At 34.9% G+C, this 24,156-nt stretch overlaps 1 protein-coding gene and 2 pseudogenes across 1 annotated transcript; all 3 read left to right on the top strand.

Annotated features, from left to right (window-relative positions):
• The first annotated feature begins 709 nt into the window (after positions 1-709).
• Positions 710-1,980, top strand: LOC142610751 (calcium-binding allergen Bet v 3). The gene has a single exon (XM_075782675.1). It carries the CDS (start codon positions 948-950, stop codon positions 1,554-1,556), a length of 609 nt encoding a protein of 202 aa, XP_075638790.1. The 5' UTR covers positions 710-947; the 3' UTR covers positions 1,557-1,980.
• A 3,746-nt stretch (positions 1,981-5,726) lies between these two features.
• Positions 5,727-12,792, top strand: LOC142609471 (cytochrome P450 714A1-like; annotated as a pseudogene).
• A 4,680-nt stretch (positions 12,793-17,472) lies between these two features.
• On the top strand, positions 17,473-23,708 carry LOC142610052 (cytochrome P450 714A1-like; annotated as a pseudogene).
• Positions 23,709-24,156: the final 448 nt, after the last annotated feature.

Here is a 24,156-nt window from a genome sequence, read left to right as displayed (position 1 = left end):
TACCAAGCCTTATAGTTTAATCAGTACGTTGACACATTATGGACATATCCTAGTGTTTATTTCATGTTTCATTTATAATATTTTTACACATTTTCTTTTCTTCTTTTGTATAATTATTAGACTAGTCGAATATTAATTTTCAAACTATAGGCTAAATTCAACTTTTATGTTTAAGCGTTTTGTTGTTGTTGCATTTGCATTGAAAGAAAAAGAAAAACAGGTCATAAAAAAAAAAGAAAAAAAAACAAGTTTATCTTTTTTGGTTAAGCGAAAATTAAACCTGAAACAAGTTTTTCTTTTTTTGCCATTACAGGTTGAATGGATCCTTCAAAGAAAAACGGGTCATCCAAAAAAAAGAAAAAAAAAACAAGTTTATCTTTTTTGGTTAAGTGATAATTAAACCCGAAACAAGTTTTTCTTTTTTTGCCATTACAGGTTGAATGGATCCTTCAAAACCCGAAACCTGTTTGAGTTGAACTCGATTGAACCGTCCTACTTACTAGGTCTAGGCATAATTCTCTAGAAGGAATGCAGAGAGAGAGAGAGAGAGAGCAAAATAGAACGTAAAAGGTGAGGAGTTGGACTTGGACAATTCAACTAGTTGAGTTTTCAAAAGCGATGGATGACTAGTTGTAGTAGTTAATTACTAATTAGTGGTGGTCATATTTGTGTGATTGCCAAAAACAACTGGAAATGAAATACATATATACTTGATCTCCATCAGAAATGGTCTGCAACCAAATTAAGAAACAACTCCATTGGCCGCCAAACGCGCATGTTCCCATATTATATAGCTAGCGCAGCCTAGGCTAGCTCCACCTTTCCTTAAAGAAACAAACACTTAAATTCGTTTCCTTCTCTTATTATTCTTCCCCCTACCCCCCCACCTTTCGTGCGTGTGCGTGTGACTGCTGCGCCTGCCCCATTCCACCATTAATAATTAAGCCATGGAAACAGCAGGCACAACTCCACCTTCCAAACGCAGACTCACCAGGAAGACCTCCTCCTTTCGCCTCCGCTGCGATAGTCTTAATACTCTCCGTCTCCGCCGCATTTTTGATCTTTTTGACAAGAACAACGATGGCTTCATCACCGTTGATGAGCTTAGCAGTGCCCTCAACCTTCTCGGCTTAGAAACCGACCTCTCCGAGCTTGAATTCACCATCATTTCCTTCATTCAACCGGGCAACAAAGGTCTTAGATTTGAAGATTTCATCTTATTGCACCAATCCTTAGATGAAATCTACTTTGTATGCGACGACCACATGGTCAATCATGTCGGGGCCGAGGAAGATCAGAAGATAAATAATCATCAGACTATGTCTCAGGAGGAGTCGGACTTGTCAGAGGCTTTCAAGGTGTTTGATGAGGACGGAGATGGTTATATATCCGCTAAAGAATTGCAAATAGTATTGGGGAAGCTTGGATTCTCGGAAGGGAACGAGATTAGTAGAGTTGAGAAGATGATCTTCTCCGTTGATCGCAATCAAGACGGCCGGGTTGATTTCTTTGAATTCAAGGATATGATGCGTGGCGTTCTCGTTCGGAGCTCTTGATTTCTTTTTTTAACACATTAATTAGTACCATTTCTCCTTTTGCAATGTGCAATTCTATGCTTTTTTTTTTATGCATGCATTTAATTAATCACTAGCATTTTCTTGTTTTAGTGTTTCTCTGTAATCTGTATCCTAATGTCATTACAGCAACAGGTACCTTTTTTTTTCTTTTTTTTTTTTCTGAATACAGCAACATGTACCTACTATCTTTCTTTCTTTTTTTCCCCTCTAATCATTAAATTTCTCATCAGCCTCTTTGTGAACATGGAATGGAATTCGTTAATCCCTGAATTTTGCACTGATCCTTCATGTTCATGCCCAGTGTTTTGCCTATTTGGGTTTCGGTGTTGACTTTGTCTTCATTTTTCGTTTCTTGATCAATTTTACTGCATTGACTTCACTTCAGATACGATGTATATAAAAATATATATATATATATATATATATATATAAATTTCCATGTATAGATAAGATGTGATTTATAAGAAATAGATGGGATCCAATCAATGAAAGAGATATTAGGACTGTTCTAAATATTTGACATTATTGGAAGCTTTAATTTCATGGAACACAATTAATTGACCAACAAGTAGTGTACAACACGGTTTAGATTGTCGTAGCTCTGAACTTCCAGAGAGGTGTGTGAATTCCTCAAAGTCGAAAAAGACGTCTTAACTGCTTTTCCACTTTCTCAACACGAGCTAGCTCTTTTCTTTCTTTCTACAAGGGACGACGACTTCTGAGTTTTGACTTCACCTGCATTGCTTGACCAATTCCATATTCCAAATCTCAACTTTTACAGTTTTAAAACTTTATATATACTTTTCAAAAGAAATTTAAAGAGACAAAAAACAAAACAATATGCTTTTTAATATACTTGACAAAACCAAAGAAAACTTATGAAGGCTGTTAATTAGCTTATGAAAATTGAAAACAAGTGGGTTGTCAAAGTTAAAGTAGTTGGGTAATTAATTTCTGAAATTATCCTTATAATAACTTTTGATTGTTCTTTGAAAATTAGTATATTCTACATTTTATTGTTGTTTTCTAAATATTTATTCAAATCAAGGTTTTATTTTTAAGGTTACCGAAAGGAAAGAATATGGGCCAAGAGCACCATGCCCATTTATTTGAATTACAAAAGAAGATATAATAGAGATGGTGATGGGCCTGAAAATGTTATCAAATGATGTCCATCGATCGACCATCTTCCAAGGTCATACTCATATATATATATATATATATATATATATATATAGACACACACACAATAGATACAGATACAATGGGATTTAATAGATAAATTTATTTATTATTATTTTTTCTTTTGGTGTGTGTGTGTGTGGTAAAAAGAACCCACAAGAAGGATTTGAAAGGATCAAATTCTTATAGCAGTGGCAAACTTTTTAGGTTGCTAAGGTGGTGTGGTGTGCCGTAAGCCCATAAGAGATACATTTTGTGACGGAATTCCAATTACCTTACAAAAACTCTTGGGTGACATATTAAGATTTTGAGGCAACAGCCGCAACACCCTTTGTCATGGTAAGTAAATCGAAATTTCAATGTCATATATTAGTCTAATAATTTTTTTGAGATGGATAACACATTATTTGATGTCATAATGGCATCCTTTTATGTTTCTCTTTCTCCAACCCAACAAGTCACACCTTCTATTTGATATTTGAATGGAGGGAGAGGAGAGAGGAGCGAGGAGGTGGTTGGAATCCCTCTGTCCAAACATACCCATAAGTCACTTTAAGGAAGGATTTTGGTAAAGCATTATATGATGCCAATACAAAAATTATTTATCAAGAAGCTCTTTTCATTATCACAACTTTGAAAAAAATTGATCATTTTAATAAAGGAAAAAAGTTTAGCTTAAGATAGACTTGAAATTATCTTTCTCAAATCCGCTATGTGCTGATTGAAGAAACTATTTATGTATAATTTTGGTCACATAATTATTTTTAATAAATCCTGACTTATTTAAATAATACATATAAATAGTCTTATAAGTTGTCACATAGTGAGTTGGAGGAGTTGACTCTAGTTTGGTTTGGAGTTATATAGGCTTATAATTCGCTATGGTGGATTGAAAAAAATTCCTTCAAATTGGTTTGTAGCTAATCTTTGTTTATTAGCAAAGCGTAGGTTTCATGAGGCTAAACGCAAACACACTCTCTCTCTCACTTTGGTTCGTTAATGGCTATCTCATCCTAATTGAATGACTGACAACCTAATAGACACACACAAGTCATGGGCAACAATATTACCAAACCACAACACCAGCAGTAGCATCTCCGAGCTGAGTGACCAACACAAAATGAACATCTTTAAGTAATGCAAAAAATTAAAACTTTTACTTCTCTATCAGTTCCTAATTGCCAATTGCCTGAATTGAACAAAACAGCCAATACATAGGTGCCACTCAATGTGAAAGTAAAGAGAAATGTCATTGTCAGTTGGTCATTGCCTAGAACAAAATATAAAATGTAGCTTAGGCAGCAGATCATGAATAAGCTTGTTGTCACAGCTCTTTCACGATAAACCCGGAAGAGGCTCCCAAGTCCCAACAAACCCCTCATTTTGAGATATTAATAATTTGCGCAGGTGAGGAGCTGAGGACACGGCTCTTACATGTATTGTGTTTTCGTCTGTATCTCATTCTCATATTTGCGCCATGGAAGTACCCTCCAAATCCGACCCCTCAGATCAAGGAATTGTTTTCATTTTCCAAATATAAAATAATAGAATAGATTACATTAGATTGAGGAAGAAAGATTTAAAAAATGGGTTCATGGTATTCAGCAAATATATAGAACTTGTCAATTTTACTTGGTCACTACGTCTTGTACCATTGAAACACCATGCATCAATTGCCGGGTCTTGTAATCTCCATCTTCTTCTTAAGAATCAATAATTCCCATTAGTAGCAAATGTAGCATCGCTCTTGGGACGGGGATTGCTCACTTTGACTTCTCAGTTTATCAAAGTACCAAGTTCTTTCAGAAGGGAGCAGGATGCTCTTCTTCATGCTGAAGAATTATAAATAATCCTATATCTCAGATTATGTGGAACTTGTTTTTTTTTTTTTTTTTTTTGTTGGTAACAATCTTATTCGCATTAATTAATTAAATAGCAACATAACAATGACTAATTACATGATATTCTAAGAGTACAATAGTGTTGTACTCCCTATTTACAAATAATATATAGAGAGTTTCATTAATTAAATTCATGATGAAAATATTGAACAACGGTAGAAAGACAAATTAAAACTTCTTCTCGGACAGGAAACCAAAGAGGCAAAGACCACAAAAGTTTTCAATTGGTTGCATCCTTTCCCAGTTAGAGGATTAGATTAAGAACTACATCAGTCCAATTCACCATAGGAATGTTGAAGTCTTGTGATAAAAGTGATTCATTAGCAATCTACAAAGAAGTTTGTAAGAATGTTTATTGATAATGAGTCTTTTTTTGCTGAATTGATTGATAATGAGTTAAGGACTATATTGTTTAAACCCAAAATTTTACGTATGTGTAATATTGATGCAACTTCAAGTAAAATAAGGAACAAAGGAAAAAAAGGAGTACATGTAAAGGGATTTCAAAAGCAACCAATTTTATCTTTTCTTAAAGATTAGGGGTCGAATCACCAACCTTTTTAAAAACTCAAATATTCAAAATTATTTTAATTTGTTAAAAGGTGAATGATCACAGAATGAGGTACTAGAAAATTAGATTAACAGCATAAAAGATTATTATAGGTTCACGTGCAAACCATATTTAATGCGAAGCTTAACTTGGTTGGCCAGTATAGAAAATTTTATTCTGTTTCATCTTTTTTTTTTTTCTTTAGACAAGGACCCAAAAAATCCGATCAATTTCAATTAAAATTGTCAATTATAAAAGTAAATAGTTTCTAAAAAAAAAATTATAAAAATAAATAGGTGGCCTCATACGTCAGTGTCACATGTTTGGTACAATGTTGAAATATAATGGAAGAGCAGAAAGCAACAAAAATTGAATACTTATACTAATCTGCATGCTTTATTAGAAGTTAGAATTCAAAATTGGACCACATTGAGACTTGAGAGTCTAAGGTTCCCTTCAACAAAATAATGTAAAAGCAACAATCTATATTCTATTATTTATAATCTATAGTGGATCCAAATTGATGACTCTTAAATGGAGACCGCCCACGGTCTGATCTGGACCATTAATCTTCATGAGAAGTACTAGCTTTAGGTAGGGACTCTCGCACGCATTCTAGCTTCATCTTTGCCTTAATTACCTTCCATGCTTTTAATACCTAATTGACTTACTCCATATTCTTGTCAATTTTTTTTTGGATAGATTCTTGTGAATTAATTTGCTTCTTCAGCTTGGTTCGTTCATGTTTTGATGAAAGGATAGAAGCAAAAATTGGACATCCATTGGGACAAAGGATTTTAATCTGTGATGGAAAACTCCATTTTGTCTCGAGATTCAGAGTTAGAAGAAAGTTTCTCATTTAGCTGCTATGACTTCAACACGGCTGTGTCATTTTTCTCCGAGGAGGAAGATTGTGGAAACGATGATGATGATGATGATGAATCATATATTGAAATAGCATTTGATAATGATTATCATAAAGATGGCAAGCATGATGAAGAGGCTGATGCATTCGAATTGCGAATTTCATATTCATCTCCCAATATTGTCATCAATGAACTCCCCACCCATAGTTTGAGTGACACCAAAATTCAAGACCTTGGCTTTGAGACTGACACAATAATTGAGACCCCTTCTTCTTGTTCATCATCATCACCATCCACTTTGAGTTGTTCTTCAACAGAAAATTGTAGTACTGGTCCACCAGTACTGCATGTGTCTCCTCAACCTTGGGGTATTCACAATTCTGCAGTTAGACAAGGGGCAGAGTTCCCAGCAGTCAACGAACAAGTCAATACGCTCCCCTTCAGCTTGGGCGAGGTAAATTGTCTTCCCCAGAAAAACCCGCAAATTTTGATCGACTCCTATCAATGGGACCTGGTAGGGAGCAGGTACTAACACATGCATTCCTCTTTCTAACTATTTTGTCCTTCCATTTTTGTTACCAATATGTCTATGATGCACAATTTTCACAATCTACAACTGTTGGTTCGTGTATGATAAAAGTATGATCAGTGATAGATGCATGTGACATTCATATTACTCCAATCACAAATGATCACATTAATAAGGTGTAAAAGAAGTTATATTAAGCATTCTGGATTTTGAATCCAAATAAACAACGATAAGATACATCATAAATTTATTTGTGGGGCTCTGATTAATTCTACTGATAAAGTTTGTGGTTAAGAAACAATCATCATGGTACATTTGCTACATCATATGGTACGGGTAATAACTAAGTAATAACCAAATGACAGCACTGGTTACTCACAAACATACCCAGGCCGATATTATGTTTACCACAATCGGGGACGGTCCCATTTGTTTTGATTAGGACTTCAGATGTACTAATTCATAGTTTTTTGGATTTATTAGTATTATATTTATCTTCTAGTTTTATATTTTAGGCACCCAAAGCACATTACTTGAACAGATGTTTAACAATTTTAATGTAATTGATCACTGAATTGTTGTCTTTCATTGTTTGATCAACACCAGTAAAACATTAAATAACAGAACAACAATGAGTGGTGGCATCATGAAGCTCTTTATCAAGTTTCGAGCCATGAAAGTCCGAACCCTGCTAGCAACATTTATGAAAACCCGCCAAGTTATATCTTCTCCAGGCAGCAGTGATCACAAGAAGAAAAAGTCTAAAGAGAGGCTAGTTAAGCCTTTCGACAAGTGGCTAATACAAAGAAATCAGGAACAAGGTGACAACATCAACAAGGACAACGAAAAATCTCTACCAATTGGTGAGAAATATCCGAGAGTGCTGGAGATAAACTTGGATGCAATAAAAGGTGCTGTAGAAGCTATAAGCTTGGGCGTTGGTCGCAAAAATAGACAGACTAGAAGCTGCCCAACTTCTATGAAGTCCTCCCCACTTCACAGTGGCTTTCCAAGCGAGAATAAATTATACTCGAGAGAAACATCAATTCAGGCTGCCATTGCCCATTGTAAAAGATCATTTGGTCAAACGTAAGTGTAATTAGAGTTTTACAGAGAAAAGTTCTGTCGGGATTTCCACTATCTTGAAAGTGAAGTTCTTTTTAAACAAAAAAGAAAGAAAGTGGAGTTCTTTTCTTAAATTTTAGTAGTCTATATTAAGTATATTAACTTCGTAAAGTTGTCTCATTTAAGAAAAATCTTAATAGTCAAGTAACATAAATGAGATAACTTAACCTTTTATTTTTCTTTTTAAAAATATGAATAAAACTATATTTAGATAGGGCCAAAAGAGAGGAGAATGGAGGGGAATAGGAGTGAGATTTAATTCTCCTTTATTTGGCTTTTTTTTTTATAAATGGAAGCAAATCCGTTTTTTATTTTTTATTATTATTTAACTCCTTCACTTTGGGGGGATTTGGAGGGCTAGGGATTCAAAAGTACTTCCTATTTTGGCTTTAAAATTTGTTAGGTGCACTTTATAGCTTTTAACAAATTAAGAATACACTCACCAATTCCTTTATATATCATTACTTCCTCTCATTCTAATCCTACTGACAAACAAGAGTAGGCACATTTACTCTTCTCTCCTCTTCTTTAATTTTTAAAATATCCAAAATAAGTGAAAGAGTATCTACTCCTATTTTTCCCTCTCAACTCTTCTGTCTCTCATTTCATCTAGGGATGGCAATGGAACGAGGTGAGCTGAAGGATGGGGTCTTTGTCCCCGCCCTGCATGGTTTTGTTTTGTTTCATCCTCTCCTCGCCCCACATAACAAGGAAAACTTTCTCATTTCATCCTTGCTCCTTGGGGCCTTGTGAAGCCCCACCCCACCCCACCCCACCCCGTAAAACTCTATTTTTATTAATTTGCCTTACAACTAGTACAACTTTTTTAATGAAATTTATTTTATTAATAAAAATATACGTGAAATTACAACTAAATTTATCCCATCAAATTAAATCAATTTTTAGAAAAAAATTGAATAAAATATCCAAGTATTTAACAAGATAATCACAAAAAAAATTCATAGTATAAAACATAGCAAAATAAAGGCAGATGACTACATTGGATAGAATAAAATAAGTTAATATTGATATATTTGATTAAATAGTAGAGTTTTAGGGATAAAAAAGTGCAATGAAGCTCATGGATAATAACAAAAATAAACTGAATAGTAAAATTAGTTGGTTTTTTAATTTGAAGCCAAATACATGCTCAATTAACAGCTTCTTGCACGCACGCAAACTCACTCTCTTTCTGCACTCTGGAGTTAGCTCTTCCTCGCCATTTTGCCCGTTTACTATTTACCATATTAGCTTCAAATCTTAATTTATTTCTTTTAAATTTTTGTTGCAAACTTCAAAATTTTGTTTCTCAAATTCTGGAGAGATTGTTCAGAATTGTCAGTTACTGCACTGGGATGTAGCATTTAAAAGTTGAAATATTTATGGGGTCTCAGTAATTTATGGGGTACCTGAGCCTGAAGAAGAAACTATCATCCTTGAGCGGAAGAGATAAAGATCGAGAGAGTAGCAACTAGCAAAGGTGAGTTGAGAAATCTCCCTCCCTAAGTTCTAACTTCTTCTTTTCCACCATTTTCCTCTCCAACATCTTCTTCTTCATATGGAGAAACAGAGTGATTGGAAATTTCAATTAGGTTCATATTCTGTCCCTTATTTTGAGCTAACAAAGCTTTTTCGAGTATGTAAATGGACTAAAAGTTACCATCTGATGAGTGCCACCTCAAGGAAGAATCCAACAATAAACAACAACCAAATCATTCTAAGATTGGCTATGTATCCTCAACAAACTAGTTAGGTTCGGTCACATGTCTTGTTTTATGCCATTATTTTCTATCGTACAATAAGTACAGAACAAAAAAATAGTGTCCTATACAGCATTAACATTTATCATTCTATTCTCTTGGATTTATCTATATTAGTGAGTGCCTTTTCTTTATACATACACGAGATTTCATGGATATGCCTAGATTCTTTATTTAGCATTGTGCTTTGTTTCCTATAACACACGAGGTTAACGAGGAGTGCAGAAGTTGCTGTTTGATATACAAATGGCCTCACCTTAGTGGGAAATGCTAATGAATGTCTTTAGGGCATTGTTTAATAATCCATTTAAAGAAAGTTTTTATGGGAAAAAAAAGAAATGTAATTAATATTTTGACAGCTTTTTTCATTTCTCATAAAAGTGATATCAAAACTTTCCTCAAATGGATTGTTAACCAATGCCCTAAGGGCACTCGTTAGCATTACCCAACCTTAATTACCATGTTGTAGAAGGTTGTACCTCAAAGTTCCCATTACTCAATCCTAGGAGGTGATTGGTAGGAAGCCTTATCCTGATTCCATATTTATGAGATTTCTAACCCACCAGAGAGGGGGAGTAGACCAAAGACAGAGAGATGGAAGAAGGATTGATAGCAGAGATATGGTGGTCTCTTGTATTCATAGGAGTATGTAGTGTGTTAATAAGAGTATGTCATGTGGTGTGGCTGAAGCCTAGAAGAATTCGGTCAATAATCTGGAGGCAAGGCATTAGGGGGCCACCACCTTCCTTTCCCTATGGGAACATTTCAGAGATGCAGAAGATCCAATCCTCCATGATCAACAATCCTTCTGATGACCAATCTGTCTCTGAAAACTGGACTCACTCCATCTTTCCTTATTTCCAAATATGGAGACAAGAGTATGGTATGCATCCTCATTACATCATTTTAGTTTTCAACAAATATATAAATTCATAGTTTACATTTTTGAATATGTTATTGGGAATTTTTCTTAGTATCTTAGTAAGAGTAATAGCAATTTTTCTTGATTATATCTTGGATCTTGATTTATATACGCTATTTGAAGATAGTGTTTTGTTTTGTATATGTGAGGGTGATGGTTTATAGAAGTTCATAGTTACACAACCCTTGGATTTGATGGCCACACAAGTGAATAAAAACTAGTAACATTACTGATCTCTTTATAATTTAATTATGTTAGGGAAGTTGGATTGACATATTTATTTTTGGATTAATATGATGACTGCCCAAATTCCCACATGTTCATTTCCATGCGGGCTGAGGTTGGACTTTGCTCATGATGCTTATAAACATACAAGCACAAAAACATTTAATGAGCTGAGTATTTGGAGCAAGTTATAAAAATTAATTGGAGCAAACATGGTTGAGGAATGCAGGTCCAGTATATATGTACTCAACAGGGAGCAAGCAGCACCTGTATGTGAGCCAGCCTGACTTACTAAGGGAATTGAGCCTGCACAAGTCCTTGGATTTGGGTAAACCTTCATATCTGTCTGAGACATTTCATCCTTTGCTGGGTGATGGCATCATTAAGGCTAATGGAAACAATTGGGTTTACCAGAGGAAACTCATTGCTCCTGAATTCTTCATCAACAAGGTCAAGGTAATTACTAGACATAACCCCACAAGTAAAACAATTTATGGCATTTGTGAACTTATATCTTTTCTTTCTTTCTGGATTTTTTATATTAATGAAACGTGAGAAGTTTATTTGCAGAATATGGTGGGTCTGATGGAGCAATCGACCATAGCAATGATGAAGACATGGGAGAATCATATAATAGAGAGTGAGGGAGGGGTTGCAGACATAATTATTGATGAGGATTTGAAGAGCCTCTCGGCAGATATAATATCAAAAGCCTGTTTTGGCAGCTCTTACTCGCAAGGCAATCTGATTTTTGCGAAGATTGCCTCCTTGCAAGATGCCTTGTCCAAACCAAGTGCACTTTTTGGACTGTTCAACTTTAGGTTTAGTCATCCTATAACTTTAACATAAATAAAACATCTTTTTGCCAAAAAACATTTAGGATTTATCAAGAGAAGTTTATGACAAGGAAATAATTGTTTTTATTTGTGTATGTTATCCAGATTTCTTCCCACAAAGAGCAACAGAGAGATATGGAGGTTAAAGAAAGAGGTGGACACACTGATACTCAAGGTAGTCAAGGATCGTCAACAAGAAAGCCAAAAAGGCACCGTGCCTCAAAAGGACCTTTTACAAATGATGCTTGAAAGTGCTGTTACTAGAAATGACAAGCTCCCAAGGTTGAAAACAGACCGCTTCTTTGTTGACATATGTAAAAATATCTACTTTGCAGGCCATGAGACTACTGCTCTTTCAGCCTCCTGGATCTTGATGCTACTTGCATTACACCCTGAATGGCAGGAACGTGTTCGCGCTGAGATTCTTGAGGTCTGTGGAGATCAATTATATAATCTCTTTCAAGACATGGATGCATTTCACAAATTGAAAATGGTATTTGAATTTTCATTGTGCATTGTTAATTTGTTGCTTCCCTTTGTCTGTAAGTAATACAGCTTTAATACATACATTCGTAATCACAAATATCCATGCAGTTGATGATGGTGATCCAAGAGAGCATTCGTCTTTATGGACCTGCTGTTATAACGGCAAGGGAAGCTTTTTCAGATATCAAGTTGGGGGCGTTTGTAGTGCCAAAAGGCGTCCACATATGGAGTTCGATTCCTGCAATGCACCGTGACCCTGAAAATTGGGGTCTAGACGCATTGGAATTAAGCCAGAGAGGTTCGCACATGGGATATCTAAAGCATGCAAGTATCCCCAAGCATACATACCATTTGGCTATGGGAGTCGATTATGCCCTGGCCAGAACTTTGCAATGCTTCAACTCAAGGTAGTACTCTCTCTAATATTATCCAACTTTTCCTTTACCCTCTCTCCAGAATACCGTCACTTCCCTGTTTATAAAATGTTACTGACGCCAGAATATGGAGTAAGACTACTCGTAATGAAGTTGCAGGGAAGCCTGGGTTAAGGGTCATAACCTTCACATGTCTGCACAATAAGGCAACTACATATAATTGTGTTTTTGTCATGCATACTGCAGCTGTATATATATGTACTTTTTATTATGCTACAAAATGTATTAGCACTGTCATCTCTTGGGCTAAGGTTCTTGACTCTTGAACCCATCATATGTTTATTCAAATGCATTATATGATGTATGTATGTACATGTATATAAGGCCCTTTTTGAGTTCCTTTCTAGCATAGAAGAGGGTTTAAAAAAAAATAAATAAATAAAAAAGACTTCCTTAAAATTATAAGCACTTGAGCTTTGAGAATTATTCAAACTGGTCATGTTTCCATTCCATTTGTATACCAAGAAGTTTTGCAAGCTTGGCACTTCAATTCCAGTCCTCAAGAGGTTTGCTATTTTTTATTTCATTTGGACTATCATTTGAAGTTTAACTGATCAAGTATACTTCAGTGGCCTGGTAAGTATTTTCTTTACAGAGATAATTCAAATTGTAAGACACCATTTGCTTTTCTTGCCAAACTTTGCTCTTTCTTCAAAAATTTCTATATAACCAGAGAAATTTTTTTTTTTTAGGCCGGTCTCTTGTCAATGGTAAAGTGTCCTTGCAGCCGTGGGTTTGAGTTAACAAAAGTAGTTTTTTGGCTTGATAATAATTAGCAATCATCATGGAGCCAACAGATTGGTTAAAATTCGATTCTATCGTATTAAAAAGAGAAAATTGCAGCCAGGCTTTCCAATAAAAATAACAGGAACTGGGATAGGGCCGATGTTTTGATAATGTTGGTCTAACTCTAAGATTGTTTCCCACGGGGTTAACTCAGCAATGGTCCAGCCAGCGAGCCTACCAAAATTGAGTTTGGAACAAATGAATAGGAGTGAGGAGAAGATGAAATAATCATATGAAAGATAAGACTTAAAGTGAGAACAACATCTGATCGGTGATCCTTCCTGGAAAGAAAAGAAGTGCAACACTCCATAAAAAGTATGGTCCTATTTATTTTTAGATAATAAAAAGCATGAACTATTATAATGTTGTACTTTCACAGGATGATTATGAAGATAATGTCATAAATAGGGGTGTGCGCGGGTGGGATTGGGCTGGTAATGGTTACTATTTCTATTCAACCCGCCATTAGTGGGTTGGGAAAATTCCAATCCACCACTGACCCACCAAAGTCTGAGTTCGGCGGATTGGTTACAAATTTTGGTGGTTTCAACTAGGTAGGTTAGACGGGTTCAGCAGGTTGGCATTAACAATGTTCTTTTAAAAAAAATTATCACAAACTACAATTTGTTATTGAATAATCTCAAAATATAACTAATGCACACAAAAAATTAAAGGTAGATTTCATTGAATAATGTCAATTCCAACATAAACATAGGGTCAATGAAAAAGAGATATTTCATCTCTAACAAACCTTGTCTCCACAAAAAAAAAAAAAAAAAAAAAAACCAACCTTGTTCCCTAAACTTACCGTATTACAAACTATAAGAACCACTAAGAGTATTACACATACACAACAGTATAACTAACTCTATTATTAGAAACTAAATGACCTCTAACTTTTCAAAAAAGTAAGGAAGAAAAAGACAAAACAACAAGAAAGTGGGAGGGAGAGGAAGCGGAGTGTAGTATATAGCTGAAGTGAGTTTAAGGTCTCAATGTTGATTCTTTATATTTTGTAGAATTGATTACTAATTAGCTATAAAAATTGATTAGGTAAATTGGTTAATTTTAAATAAAGAATATACGGTTGACCTATTTGAACTAATATATATATATATATATATATATATATATATATATATATATATATATATATATTATTTATGTATAGTTAAGTGGGTGGGTGGGTTGGGTTGTAGTGGGTTGGCAATTTTTCAATCCGTTTCCAACACAATCCACTATTTTAGGGGTCTAACCCATCTAATCCAAACCGTCTAACTTGATGACCCGCATGGGATGGGCGGGTCGGCGGGTCAAGCGGAAATTTTGCACACCCCTAGTCATAAGATTAATGGCTTCACATTATAACGCCAATGATTTGTCAAGGGAGGGAACGTAAGATGCCAGCTAGATCTTCGTTCGTGGAAAGAATTTCTTTCTTTCTTTTTTTTTTTCCCTTCAAAAATACAAAAATTCTCTCGCATCTAATTTAATGTAATCTACAATCGATAATCTATGAAATGAAAGCCACTTTTAAAGTTCACTTTAAACATATACAGCTAACATTTTCTCACATTATTATTATAAAATGTACTTTTTAATTTGGCTTTTAGAATTACGAATAATGCTAAACTTAGTTTAAACTAATCAAAAGTCATTGATTTTTTTAATGAATTTGGTTTGATCTTTTCTAAGCAATTTTTTTTTTTGGAGAAAGTTTTCTAAACAAATTCTAATTACATTATTTCCTCAACAAAAGAAAAGAATTCTAATTATATTAGGCAATTCCCCCCCCCTCCCCCCCCCCCCCACGATATATCTAATTTAACCTTTAAATACTTATCTATTTAACATGTATTAAGTATAATTATTTGGTGTGAACTTTTCCATCTGTTACACGGGGTTTTGATATATCTTAAGTAGAGATATTTGATTCAAAATGCGGACGTTTCCATAAAAAATACTAAGTGATTGTTTGGATTCGGCTTATTGCGTCCGCGTTTTGCTTCCAACGCGTTTTAGCCCCCCCCTTTTTTTTTTACTGAGAAGTGCCCCATCACATTTGTCAGTGGGTCCCGTGCACGGGACCCACTACCACTTTAAACATCCACTCCACACATTTCAAGCGTCTGAGTTTTTATTTTTATTTTTTTATTAAGCACGTTTCTATGTGGCTATGGTGTTTCCAGTGGGTTCCTTGCACTGTTCACGGGACCCACAAATTGCACTTTTCAACAACTTTTTCATTAAAATGGGTCTTACGATACTATTCACACATTTAAAAATTATTTTGCTACAGCGTTTTCAGTTTTTAGCTGTATCCAAATGGATAAGAAATGTCATTAGACTTAAAGGTCATTGGCCATGTATTGCACGAGTTAGGGGCGTGCATGGGTTGGATTGAGAGGCTTTTTCAACCCAACCTACCATAGTGGGTTTAAAAAAATCCAACCCAACCCACATGGATCCGTTTGGGTTAGATTGAAACCATGGCTGTTGGACATTTTTTAAAAAATTATATATATATATATATCCAAAACTTAGAGAAAATCCAATTATATTTTAATTGGATTATTAATTTTACATCACGTGTCCCATTTAATTTTTAATTTTTTGCTAAGTGAATTATTGAGTGTAAAAATCAAAGAGTCCAAATCTAATTAGATTCTAAATTAGATTTCAATTAGAGTCCAATTTTTAGCCACGTGTCCATTTATTTATTTTTAAAATTTTTGTAGTAATTGAATTATTGAGTGAAAAAACTGAAGTGCCTAAATCTAATTAAATTCTAAATCAAACACACACACACACACACACGTAATCAAAAACCATTACATATTTTAGAAATGTATGGTTTAAAAAAAATGTAAGCTAATACTATGTATAATTTGAATATTTTCTCAAAAGAATGTATAATTGTGATTATTTTTAATTGTACCCATGTATATTCACGGGGCTACACACTAGTTATTATTAAATTGAGAGTAAATTTATAACTAAATAATCTTGAGCATAACACAAAACTAACACAAACTATATGAGAAGAACTTAGGGTTTGTGTTTTATTTAGGAAGAATGGTAAAAAAGTAAATAACAAAATTGTATAATATATTTTTAAGTATATATTTTTTAATTTTAAATATATATCAAATATAGGTGAGTTGGGTCGGGTTAGGCAGATTTGTGAATCTTATAATCCGAACCTAACCCAACTCACTATTTAAAAAAAAAAAAAAAAATCTCACAGTCCAACCCAATCCACCAACCCCTAAAAACCTACTTAACCCGGCAGGTTGAGTTAGATTGGATTGAATTGGTTTTGGCGGATTGGCGGGTTTACTACACACTTCTAGCACAAGTTAACAACCAATAATAATGTAGTACTAATTTTTGAGTTTGTGAAAAGAGTTTGTAAGTATGTCATGTAATAGGCAATTGCTTTTCTTAATTTTGATCTCTCTCTCTCTCTCTCTCTTAAATAGATTAGTTGATATGGCCAGTAGCGTTATTTTAACTGTTAGATTTATTAGAAATCTATGGTCTAAAAAATGGGTAACTTTATGAAGTTACATCTAGTGTAACTCTTATAAATTTACACTAAGTATAACTTGAACTCATCTTACATATATATATATATATATATAATTTTTTGTTTATTACTAACTCTTCATCTAAACCGAATTATTTATTTGTGAACAACTCATGCTCGACTCATGAAAAAACGTGTTTTTTTTTTTTTTGTTATTTAACAAATTAACTAAACTTAAGTCTGAGTTTAATTAGATTCAGCGATTAAACAAATGAAATTTAAATATAATAATGTACAGGTGAACAAGCTCACATGTATGACTCTTGCAAATAAATTTATAATAATTAAAAAATTTTATTGAATCTGTGTGTAGAGGGGTTGAATTTGAATGTATTTTTAATTTGTTATTTACTAAGTGGGGATTGGGGCATGAGCGAGTCAGTCAATCAATAGTTAATGAATGTTAGTACTAAAAGACAATTAAACAATTAGACAATTCTTAAAAAACTAAACAAAAAAAATTAAACAAGGATCGTGGGACATGGGAGTGAAGACAAAAACACGCAACAAAGCCGCCTGCCGAAGCTTCACATTACAAAAATAATTACCATGTCATCAAAGGTTGTACACAATGCACAATGTTCACATTCTGCGGGAATCTAGGAGGGGTGATTAGTAGTTGGCCTTACTTCCAATTTTATATTTTATGAAATTTCTGACCCAACCGAGAGAGAGGGAAGGCCAAAAGACGCGCGCACACACAGATGGAACAAGGATTGGTAGCAAAGATATGGTGGCCTCTTGTAGTGATAGGAATATGTAGTGTGTTAATTAGAGTATGTCATGAGGTGTGGCTGAAACCCAGACGGATTCGGTCAATGCTTTGGAGGCAAGGCATTTGAGGGCCACAACATTCCTTTCCATATGGGAACATTTCTAAGATTCAGAAGATCCAATTCTCCATGATCAACAATACTTCTGATGACCAGCCTGTCTCTGAAAACTGGACTCACTCCCTCTTCCCATATCTCCAACAGTGGGGACAAGAGTATGGTATATATACTTCCATATTATATGATTTTAGTTTCAACACTTACAGAAATTCATGGTTTGTCTTTGATTTTTCTTTTTCATATTATACTATAGGGATTTTTTTAGTATCCTAGCTAAGAGTAATAGCAATTTTTCATGTTTGTATCTTAGATTTTGATTTATCAACTTATTTTGTTTTGTGTATGTGAGAACAAGTAACGAAGACATGTGTGTTCATAGTTATTTTAATTTATCAACTTATGCAAAGGGTGATTTTTTATAGTATAGTTCATAGTTAGTTAACCGTTGGATGATATAAATATATTCATACAGATGTTAAAGACGTGTGTGTGTGTAAATTTGATACACACGGGCATGAACAAACACATGACTGTATATATGGGTAAATTTAAGGTGAATTCAATTGTTTATATGACCAAAGCTGTTTGTAGGCATAGATGTGTCATCTAGGGGTGTTCGGGGTGTGGTGTAGTTTTGGGCCATTTGTAGCTCAACGTTTTGCAGTGTGGTTTAACCAAAATTATAACTGCACTGCATCTTATTTTTGCTATTACATGTGGTACGGTACAGTGCGGTGCAGTTTATAGTTTAGCCAAAACCATAACCACACCGCACCTCATTTTTGTGATCACATATACGGTACGGCGTATAAGATGCAGTTTGAAGCCGGTATATTTTTTAAATTTTGGGTTTTTTCTGTCCAGCCCAAAACTGATTTTTTCCTTTATTTTGGGCCAAGTTTTAAACTATTGAGCTAGTTTTTTCTTCTTCTTTATTTTAGGCTTGCTTTCCTAATCAACGTTTGTCAGGGTTATTAAACTTTTTTTTTAAAAAAAAACTATTAATAATATATATAATATTAAAAATAAATATATTAATATATAGTGAGGGTGCGGTGTGGTGCAATTTGTGCAGTTTTTTTATTATAAAACCGCAAACTGTTGCGGTGCATTGTTACTTACGGTACGATGCAGTTATGCCATTTTGTGAGCAGTTTTTGGGGTTTAGTGAACACCCCTAGTGTCATGTGTGCCACTCGATCTCCGCTCCTGATGATAGCTCTTTATCATTAGAGCAAGACACCAATCGATTTTTGGTATAGGCGGGGATTGAACTCTAGATCTCTTATTCAACCATTAAAGACTTTACCAGTTGAGCTAGTTGGAACCCAAAATTCAAGTCATGTCATAACAATTAGAAGAATATATATATATATATATATATATATATATATATTCATTTATTTATTTATATTCTTCGTATTATATATAATTTGTGATGAAAATCTATAATTGAAACCTAATATAAGGAGAGTTTAAAAGTGTCAAGTCCAAAGCTGTTAGGCTAGAAACTTTTATCCAAACCTGGTCCATTTTTTTGGGGTTTGGGTTCCCACACAAACCTAATAATAACTATTAACATTTCTGATCTCTTTATATCCAAAGGTTGACATGTTTATATTCGGATCAGTATGATGACTGCCCAAATCCCCATTTCTTCATTTCAAAGAAAGTTAAGGTGGGACTGTGCTCATGATATTTATAAGGCTAAAATGCAAAACTAACCCACTAAGTTTCTTTAGATTTTATTTCAGTCATCTAACTTTGCTTTCGTTCATTTCAGTCTTCTAAGTTTCAGATTTATTCAATTAAAGCTTTTCCGTTAACTTTTATTAAAAATTTTTTAAAAAAAAACTTGAAAAATATTTTTCAATCATTAATTGAATTTTTTAAATTAGAAATATTTGAAGAAAAATTTATAAAATTGAAAAATTAACCACAATATATAACAAAAGTTGATGGAAAAACCTTAATTGAATAAACTTAAAATTTAAAGGACTGAAATGAACAAAAGCAAAGTTAAAGGACTAAAATAAAATCTGAAAAAATTTAGAGGGTTAGTTTTGCATTTTACTCTATTTATAAACTTATAAGCATGAAAACGCATAATGAGTATTGTCTTTGGAGCAAGCTATAAAAATTAATAGGAGGCAAACATGCTTGAGAAAAATGCAGGTCCAATATATATGTACTCAACTGGGAGCAAGCAACACCTGTATGTCAGCGACCCTGAGTTATTAATGGAACTGAGATTAAAGTCACTGACCAATTCCTTAGATTTGGGTAGATCTTCATATCGGGGTCGGCCATTCCAGCCCTTGGTCGGTGATGGTATCGTTGGGGCTAACGGAAGCAACTGGGCCTACCAGAGGAAACTCATTGCTCCTGAATTCTTCCTCAACAAGGTCAAGGTAATTACCACACGTGACCCCACAACCACAAGTAAAACAATTAATGCTGTTTGTGAACTTATTTCTTTTCTTTCTGTCTGGATATTTTATATTGATGAAATAGTCGAAGTTTATTGGCAGAATATGGTGGGTGTGATAGAGCTATCTACCACTATGAACCAGGGGTGCGTTTTCGAATTCGAGTGCGGGATTCGACAATTTTTGAAAAAGTAAGGTGCGAGTGCGGCGGGGTGCGGCAATTAAAAAATTATTAAAAATACTTTTATTTATATTTTTAATATATTACTAAGCATCTTTTTCACATTATATAAAAATATACCAAATTTAAGAATAATAGTAGATAATAACTAAATTATGATGTTCATAAATTAAATACAATCCACTTAATACCCTTTTTCAAGACAAAATTAAATTAAATATTTAATACCCTCACTTAATAAAGCCACCTTCACGTGGGATCTACCAAATTCTAGACTAAAAAAACCTCTCCAAAATTATGTCAGCCTTATCCACCCACGAACATCTGGCCTTGTGGGTTTTCTTTGAAAATCGTTTTTTTTTCTTTCCCCTTTTGCCCTCAGTTACTTTCGTTTGAAAATCGTTTTTTTTCCTTCACCTTTTGCCTTCAGTTAGCACACAGAGAGACATAGTCTGCACCTTTTTTTTTTTTTTTTTTTTTTTGAATTTCGGCTGCATCGGCTGATTCACGCCGATACCAGCGTGAATCAGCAGATGCGCCCGATACGGACCGAATCGGCGCGAATTGGCCTGATTTTGCGCGCGTCAGCCCGAATCGGCGCCTTGTCGGCGCGCGTCGGCTTGAATCGGCGCCGTGTCGACGCAAATCGGCGCGTATTGCGCCGAAAAAAATATTTTTTTAAAGGCGGACGCGGCACGGACGCGCAGGCAGCGGTGTCGCCTGCACGTCCCCGCGTCGGACGCGGGTGCGGCGGCCCAAACGCCGCACCCGTGCTTCCTAGATCTACCATTGCAATGATGAAGACATGGGAGAATCGTATAATAAAGAGAGAGGGAGGTGTCGCAGACATGATTATTGCTAAGGATTTGAAGAGCCTATCGGCAGATATAATCTCAATAGCTTGTTTTGGCAGCTCTTACTCCCAAGGCAATCAAATTTTTTCAAAGATTACCTCCTTGCAATATGCCTTGTCCAAACAAAGTGTACTTTTGGGACTATTCAACTTTAGGTTTATTCAACTTTAGGTTTAGAAATCTGGGTAACAAAACCTTTTTTCTTTCCCCAAAAGACATTATTAGGATTCATCAAGATAATTTTGTGACAAGGAAATAATTGTATTTATCTGTGTATGGTACCCAGATTTCTTCCCACGAAGTGCAACAGAGAGATATGGAGGCTAAAGAAAGAGGTGGACACATTGATACTCAAAGTAGTCAAGGATTGTCAACAAGAAATCCAAAAAGGCACCATAGCTGAAAAGAACCTTTTACAACTGATGCCTGAAAGTGCTGTCGATAGTGATGACAAGGTCCCCCGGGAGTTTAAAACAGACCGCTTCATTGTTGACCTGGTATGAAGCATGGGTGCGTTTTCGGATTCGCGTGCGGGACTCGGTAATTTTTAAAAAAGTTGGGTGCGAATGCGGCGATTAAAAAAATTCTAAAAATATTTTTATTTTATATTTTAATATATTTCTAAGCATACTTTTTCACATAAAACTGACAAATATAAGTAAATAAATAACAGCAGCAACAAAAGCAATATACAAAACTTATTTCATACAAATTTAAACCCCCCAATTCTCATTTTAACCCATGACTCCTCCACCTTAGAAAGAAAGAAAGCAAATTTAAACCCCACAAGCAAAGCAGTGTGGCCCACTTCCATTGCACAGTTTCACATCTATACACATTACGTAATTTATTACATCACCCACCCAACAACCCTACAAATGCTTATACTTATTAAATGACCATCACACCAAAGGAAACATGTAGTCCTTAATTGATTTGCCTTTCTTATGGTGATTTTTTCTTTTCTTTTCGAGGAACCTTCCTGAGTTGGTCTTTTTTTTTTTTTTTTTTTTTTATTGGCTCGCCTTTCACTAAAGAGGATGCTGACTTGGAGAGAGATATTTTCTCCATCACTCCCAATAGTGGAATCGTTCTTCACTCTGGTTCTTTCACAAAATACCTCTCCAATGGCGACGACTAGTTTTCACAACAACAAAAACAACAACAGCAGCCTCCTCCAATAGCGCAACTGTTCCCACCTTTAAATTTCAGATTTTGGCCTCCAACAACTATTTCCTTAACTTTCCTTCAACGACAACTGCTCTTCATTTTAAAAAAAAACAAGGACTTGATCACGAGGAAGGTGGACCTCGCTATCACAAACTCTCTCTCTCTCTCAAGTTTCAAGATACCCAATTCAGAAAACTCCTCTATCTCAGTCTCAAGTTTCAAGATACCCAAAACTCAACAATGTAAAGAACAAATTTTTTTCACATATATAACAACAAAAACTCAAACAGACCAACAATAGCATAAACCCATATCAATGTATAACCCTGTGTAGAGAGAGAACCTGAAGATGTCGGCCAAAATGGTGAGTTTTGCACCCTTTTTTTTTTTTGTTGAATTTCGGCCTGAATCAGCCGGTTCGGCGCCGGCACAACCTGAATCGGTTTGTTTTGGCGGCGATAGGGACCGATTTGGCTCGAATCAGTGCGAATCGGCCCAAGTCTGTGCCATGTCAGCGAAAGTCGTGAAAAAAAAAAAAAAAAAAAAAAAATGGACGCGGCATCGACGTGCAGGCAACGGCGTCCCTCGCACGTCGCCGCGGCGGGCGTTTTGCCGCGTCCGTGCATCCCAGTTGACCTGTGTAAAACTATTTACTTTGCAGGCCATGAGACTACTGTTGTTGCGGCCTCCTGGATCTTGATGCTACTTGCATTACACCCAGAATGGCAAGAACGTGTTCGTACTGAAATTCTTGAGATCTGTGGAGATCAATTATCTTATCTTTTTCAAGACATGGAAGCATTTTACAAGTTGAAAATGGTATTTAAATTTTCATTCTGCTTTTTTAATTTGATGAAAAGAATATGTGGCTGATTTTGATTAGCCATTGAGAATCCGACCCCAATATTTTAAGAGTGGGATTTGGTTATTGTTGTTGTAGTGGTAGTATTAATTTCTTGCTTCTCTTGTCTATAAGTAATACAGCTTTAATTCTTATATTCATAATCACATATATCCATTGAGTTGACGATGGTGATCCAAGAGGGCATTCGTCTTTATGGACCTTCAGTTGTAACGTCGAGGGAAGCTTTTGCAGATATCAAGTTGGGGGAGTTTGTTGTGCCAAAAGGTGTCCACTTGTGGTTTTTTGCTCCTGCATTGCACCGTGACCCTGAAAATTGGGGTCTAGATGCATTGGAGTTCAAACCAGAGAGGTTTGCGCATGGGATATCTAAAGCATGCAAGTATCCCTAATTAAGCATACATACCATTTGGCTTTGGTAGTCGATTAGGCATTGGCCAGACCTTTGCATTGCTAGAACTCAAGGTAGTACTCTCTCTCTCATATTATCTAATTTCTCATTTTCGCTCTCTCCAGAATACCGCCACTCTCCTGTTTATAAACTGGTGCTAACGCCACAATATGGAGTAAGACTACTCGTTACGAAGTTGCAGGGAAGCCGCCTGGGATAAGGTTTATGAGGTATATAACCTTCATATGTTTACATTATAGAGAACCTAAATATAATAATTGTTTTATTGTCATGAAGTGTTATTGTCATGAATACTCCTGTTGTGTATATATATTTTTTAATTTTCAAAGGTACACTAGCAGGGTTATCTCCTGGGATAAGGATCTTGACTTGAACCCATCATATTTTATTCTATTACATATGTTGTGTGTATGCACAAGTTGTTGGGGGAAAAAACGTAGATCCGCTCTATATCTATCTGTGAATATTAAATGACTACCAAGTATTAGTAAAATAAATAAATAAATAAATAAATAAATATATATATATATATATATGGAAACAAAAATTTCAGCAACTACAATAGAAACATATCAACAGAAAATAACCAAATCTTACATAAAAAACTCTTTGGTGTAGAAGGAAAAACTATGGAGCAACTTTGAAAA

Source organism: Castanea sativa, chromosome 9 (genome assembly GCF_040712315.1).
Source record: "Castanea sativa cultivar Marrone di Chiusa Pesio chromosome 9, ASM4071231v1".
Classification (NCBI taxonomy): domain Eukaryota; kingdom Viridiplantae; phylum Streptophyta; class Magnoliopsida; order Fagales; family Fagaceae; genus Castanea; species Castanea sativa.
The sequence above is the reverse complement of the archived record's forward strand: the minus strand, read 5'-3'. Positions and strand labels throughout refer to the sequence as shown.

Coding starts and splice junctions, on each gene's coding strand:
- LOC142610751 (XM_075782675.1), top strand. CDS start 948: ATGGAAACAGCAGGCACAACTCCACCTTCCAAACGCAGACTCACCAGG.